The sequence below is a fragment of the Ambystoma mexicanum genome, chromosome 12 (assembly GCF_040938575.1).
Source record: "Ambystoma mexicanum isolate Mex_15411 chromosome 12, UKY_AmexF1_1, whole genome shotgun sequence".
In the NCBI taxonomy this organism is placed as follows: Eukaryota; Metazoa; Chordata; class Amphibia; order Caudata; family Ambystomatidae; genus Ambystoma; species Ambystoma mexicanum.
Window position 1 is genome coordinate 1,230,536,700 of NC_090936.1, and position 6,000 is coordinate 1,230,542,699.

At 52.6% G+C, this 6,000-nt stretch overlaps 1 protein-coding gene across 1 annotated transcript in view; it reads right to left on the reverse strand.

Annotated features, from left to right (window-relative positions):
- Positions 1-2,420, reverse strand: part of TXNRD1 (thioredoxin reductase 1) — a 419,225-nt gene extending 416,805 nt beyond the window's left edge. The window contains exon 1 of the mRNA XM_069629908.1: positions 2,020-2,420. Within this exon, the coding sequence (XP_069486009.1) occupies positions 2,020-2,098 (79 nt within the window). The 5' untranslated portion in view covers positions 2,099-2,420. The remainder of the gene's footprint in view (positions 1-2,019) is intronic.
- Positions 2,421-6,000: the final 3,580 nt, after the last annotated feature.

A 6,000-nucleotide genomic window follows, 5' to 3' on the forward strand; every position in this document is an offset into this window, starting at 1 on the left:
CTCTAGTCCCCCTCTGCACCACACACATGTCCTTGCCCCTGTCCTGGTGACCCCTCAGCACCACACACACACCAGGATCCTTGCTCCTGTCGCCCCTAGTCCCTCTCTGCACCACACACGCACCAGGGTACTTGCCCCTGTCCTGGTGACCCCCTCAGCACCACACACACACCAGGATCCTTGCTCCTGTCGCCTCTAGTCCCCCTCTGCACCACACACATGTCCTTGCCCCTGTCCTGGTGACCCCTCAGCACCACACACACACACACCAGGATCCTTGCTCCTGTCGACTCCAGTCCCCCCTTGGACCTCTTTCTGTTTTCCTTGGAGCTTTCCTGTCTGTTCCCATACGGACTCTGGCCACCCCTCTCTCCTGCCCCACCACTCGTGTGCTTGCGAGGATGGGTCTCTCGTCCCTGCCTTCCAATCTGGCCTCAAGACCAAACCTTCTTCCAGGCTGTTACACAGGTTCTTGGTTATACAGGTCTGGTCTAACATGGCGACATATTCGTAACAGTTCTATCTGTTTAGCTTAGCTCCCTCAAATATAGTAGGCCGCGTCTCACTAGGTTTGTGGTTTAGCCAAGAGAGGACCACATGAACATGTGAGTATGATAGAATAACCCCGAATGAGACTGGGCCACTCAAGACATACGAATCACGCGATTGAACGCAGGATAACAAGGGATCAAACCCGAATATTGATGAGCGGACAAGTTCTGCTAACCCAATAGGGGCATAAGAGGAAATAGGCCCTGATTTGAGAAACACGTGTCATCATAAAGGGCACTTGTGAAATATATTAAACCACTTTGGAACATTGGGCGCAGTCTCATTCTGGATTATTCTATCATACTTCTTCCAGACTGCCCTCACTCACCCTGGTCTCCAGCTTGCCCCTCAGCCTCGCCTCTCCTCAGACCTTCATCTCCATGCGGACCTGGTGGGACATCCTTTCCCCCCTCAAAGCCTGCCCTTCTTGGCCTCAAGGGCATTGCAGTCGATTGGGCTGGCCCATCCCTCTCTGGCCGCTCCTTCTCCACCTCCTGGATTTCCAGCCCTTAGACATGAATTGGTCTTTCAACCACTCCTCTTCACGCGCTACTCCACCGCCTGGGCCACTAACACCCCTGTGCTAATGACGCCCGGGTCCTCTCCCCCCCCCTCTACACCTGACATCCCTCAATGCAAAGCCAGCTGCCTCACTGGCATACACCAAGGGGTGGCGCTAATTCCTCCTCACTCCTTCACCCACACCGTGCCACCTTGGCATACTCTTTGACATCGACCTAGGACTCCAACAGGTCTCCATGTCTCCCACCACGACTGTCACCAACCCACTCACCACCGGCCGAAGCCTCTGCAAAGTCGCCCACTGCTTCTCTCCCCTTAACAAAGTTCTCAGCTCCGCTGCGCGCGCTCTACAACTGCCCCCCCTAAGCACCCTCACCACACCATGCACGTATGTTCTTGCCCATGAATGAAAAACCTCGCCCTCTAGCGTTGGGCCAGGGGAGATTAGTGAGCCCCGACAGGGCCCGCCTCAGAACGAGGTTTCTGAGCCTGCCGGGGCTCGGTCCCAGCTAGCCCGTGCCCACTTAAAGCCCTGGTTGTTATTGTATGTCATCTGGTCCCTCTGCTTGGTCTCTTTTACCAACTCGCGGACTCACCCAGTGCTCCTCAATCTCTGTAAAGGCTCCCTACCCGGGCCCTGCCTCTGGCACCCTCCTTGCTTCATTTCGGGGTACGCACTGCAGCCTGGACTGTGTTGAGTGCCCGTCCTCCAGGCTGTGCGCCCTGCGTGCCACTCGGATTCCCAAGCCCGGCCATGCACCCAGGCTGTGAGTGTGCATCATGCCGAAGCATGGGGTGCAGCTGGTTTGAGGTGGGGTCTGCACTACCACGTACTCTTAATAAGACGGTGTTGCTTGTCCCTTGAAAGAGGAGTTACAGTGATGCCCTCGTGTAAAGAAAGAGCCAGAGCAAGCCCCCCCCCCTTCGCCCCCCGGGGCCCCTTACCTGGCCTGCAGTTCTGGAAGCCCTTCACCTGGCTCTGGTCCAGCAGCACAGCCTTGCCCTTCCTCACCGAGTTGCCCATCACGTGGGCGCGGGGGGCATGGTCCTCCAGAAGCCTCCCCTCGCGCTGGCCTTCACCGTGCACGGGGGGGGGCACCCCTCAGAGCCCACAGGAAGGAGGGCTCGGTTGCTTTCCCCCCCGCATAGCGCCTGTGCTGGTGCCGGGTGCCCACCGGAGCTACAGTGGAGGACCTGTCCCAGGGGGGCCACTTGCCCGCCCCTCGTGGATAGTTCTGGGGTAGCTTTGGGTTAGATTTCCAGCACAGAGCAAGTGCGGTGGACAGAGCTGGCAGCCCCGGTGCCCCCCGAGGGTTCTGTGTTTGTCCTCAGGGGCTGCTCCTGAACTGATGCTTAGCAACCGACTGAGCTGGAGGCCAGCGCCTGGTGGTGAGTAGGTGTCTGGCGCCATCTGCCGGCTGAGCTGGGGTACAGCAGGCAGTGAGACGACCCCTCTTCTTTTTGGCATTTTCTAAGCCCTGGCTAATGTCTCCTCCTGTCTTTATTTGTCTGTGCTGGCAAACTATGGGCGCTGCTGTCCCACTGCTGCAGCTCTGTAATACAGTCTTCAAGGGCGGGCCTTGCAGCGTCTGGTAAAGGGGGGCACTCCAGATGTTAATATTGTGCCTTGGGATACCGGGCAGCAGGGAAACGCTAAAAAATACATTTTCAATACAAGAATCTACAATGCCAAAACCCCGCACAAAATAATTATTCTTCATCCTAAGAGAACTAGAATCACCTGTACCCCCTAACGATGACGCATCAAGAACAAAGCCAGGTGTAACAACATCCAACAAGCTCTCTCCAATAAAATAGCTCTTCTGCAAGCAAAGATCGAATCTAAAAAGCTAACCTCACCTTTAAAGCTCACGCTAGTCACACACTCAGCTCCACACATCCCAACTGTCCCCCTTCCCACTTCTCACCAGTCACGGAGGACGAAGTAATCAACATAATTGCCAGCCTTAAGCCATCCAACTGTTTAGGCGACTTATGTCCAGCCTCCATCCTCAAGGACGGCCCCAAAGACCTAGCCCCCCTTATCACTTCCCTGATCAACTCCTCGTTCAAGAACTCGGCAGTCCCTAACAACCACAAAGAGGCCTGGGTCCTACCCCAACTCAAAAAAACCAACCTTGACCCCACTACACCCACAAACTACAGGCCCATCACGACTGTACCCTTTTTCCTAAAAATAATAGACAGAGCAGCTTACCTCCAAATACAACAACATTTGGGAGACAATAATCTCTTAAGCCTGCGACATTCTGGCTTTAGACCCAGCCACGGGAACGAAACTGCCCCACTGGACCTAAATATCCAAATGGATGAAGCCAAAGACAAGGACAAACTGGCCATTTTGCTCTTGTTGGATTTGTCGGCAGCCTTCGACCTGGTCGACCATCAAATACTTACGAAACACCTCTCTTCGGCTGCTGCATTCTCCCAGGATACCACCAATTGGATTCAATCCTTCCTATCGGATAGAACAACCAGGGTCTTCGCCCCTGCGGGCGACGCTGCAGCGGACTTGGTCCCGATCCAATGTGGAGTCCCCCAAGGTTCTTGTATCTCCCCCATGCTTTACAACGTCTTCACCAAGCTCCTCTTTGATGCCCTTGATGACCTGGGTTTTTTTCCCCCCTGAGGAAGAAGTTGGATTGAGCATACTAGTAGCAGTACTACCCCTTTGTGTTTTTCTGGGTGTTATTTACACCAACTACGCGGACGACACGCAGGTCCTCATCGCGCTCACGGGGAGCTATGAGGAAGATGCTGCTAAACTAAATGAGATATACCTTGAAATCCAATCATGGATGGCCATCCACACCCTCTGCTTAAACAACGACAAAAGAGAACTGCTGATCGTTGCATCACAGGCCCGTCTTCACAAACTTGACCCCATATACCAATCCTTCGCCATCGATGGCAACATTATAAAAGTATCAAAAGAAGTCAAAACACTGGGTGTATACCTTGACTCAACTCTCACCCTCAAAAAACAAATCAACGCCACCAGCGCTGCTACAGCATACACTAATAAACGTATTAATGCCTGCAAACCTTTCTTATCTACATACAGCTGTCTTAAGCTGGCCAGGGCTCTCATACTCTCCAAACTTGACTACTGCAATACACTCTTCCTCGGCTCCACCATCCACAACCTGAACAGACTACAGATAATCCAAAAACAACGCCCTTAGATGCGCCCTCAGTCTCCTCCGCAAGGCCCACATCTCTACTGTCAGAAAGAAATTCCACTGGCTCCCTATCCGTGAGAGAATCAAACTTCGAGCACTTCTTATTGCTCACAAATGCCTCTACCTGACAGCCCCACGCTACTTATTAGACAAATTCTCCAGACAGATCTCTCCATACCTACACCAACTCAACCTCCCGAGCTTCAACCTGAAAACTGCTGGGGGAGCAAGCTTCCCGCTACTCGCAGCTAAATATTGGAACGCACTTCCTACGTCAATCAGGGCAGACACCTCCTGCTGGTCATTCCGAGCTAAGGTAAAGGAACTACTCACAACACAGCAACAGACCATGCAATGCCACTTAAATAGCCCGTCATCCTGGTCACCTTTGTACTCGGAATCATCATTCTGCCCCTAGGCACACCACTTGACCTCATGTATCATTGTACCCAATGTACGCCCCACTCTCCGGACAGTGTTAGGCCTCCTGTCCACTCGTATCACTGCTTTTCATTGTATGCCTACATTACGGACCTTTCTGTAACCCAGTCCAGTATCTTTTGTTTGTACAGTATCACTTCTGTTCTGTATCCTGTATGTGTAACCTTCTGTAACCATTGTTGCCTCTAAGAAAAGCACTCAGTTACCTGAGGGTCGGGCCGCACTATACAAACAAACCTCCCTGGGTCTGCTCTGCGCCGATGCTTTGGGAAGTTTCTCTGAACACACAGTACCTCAGTGCTTTAAGTGGAGTAAAAAATTGAGGGGTGGGGCCTCATTTGGGGTGTGGCTTGCCTGCTGGGCGTGGCCTAACACTTGAAGTCGTGGCCTTAAGAAGAGCATGTAAAAATGAACAGGTGGGGGTCTCGACTGCATAACTAAGCGCATACTGCAACACTGCTGGTACAACCAAAACGTGTGATCCTGGGCAAATCATTAATTTGCGGTCATTCCGAGTAGGGCCGTAAGGGTTAACGGTCACCGGTAACAAGACCGGTGCCGTTAAACCCTTACCGCCCTATTCCGAGTTCCCTTTGCGGGTTGGTACTTAACGCCTGCTTTTTGCAGGCGTTAAAAAACCAACCCGCAAAGGGACCTAGGAGGTAATTACGGCACTGTAATTTACGGTACCGTAATTTACGGTGCCGTAATTAGCGCCTTCCCCATTCCCATTGAGCCCTATGGGCCAAAAATGGGAATGGGGAAGGGCCCATGGTGAATGGGGAATTACCGCCCCCGCCAACCTTGGAATGGGGCGGTAATTACGCCATTCACCATGGCGGAGTCGGAAAGATAACGGCGTCAACCAAGGCGCTAATAGCGCCTTGGTTAACGCCAGGGTCGGAATGAGGCCCACTCTTATCTGCAGCACTCAAAGTCCTGGTGTAGTAAATAGTGACAGAGTGCGGTATAATGCTACAGTATACAGCAGTGTAGCCCCACCGCGTGCGCTTCTTTGTTGCCACTGTCCTTGTTCAGTGAATATTTCAGGCCTATGTCCACGTGTGCTGCCTGAGCGAGGCTTTTCTTAACAGCACACTTTGCTGACTTACTTTTAGGAGCTCACAAGTGTCTGGCAAGGCTCCACAAAATGAAATGACTCGCCCAAGCGTCACACAATTTGGTTATGTGCTTCAGTTGGAACCTGCGAGTTATATGTCGCCAGGAGAAAGATTTGACGTAATATTTATACCCATTACTTGAGAGAGTGCAGAGTGCACAG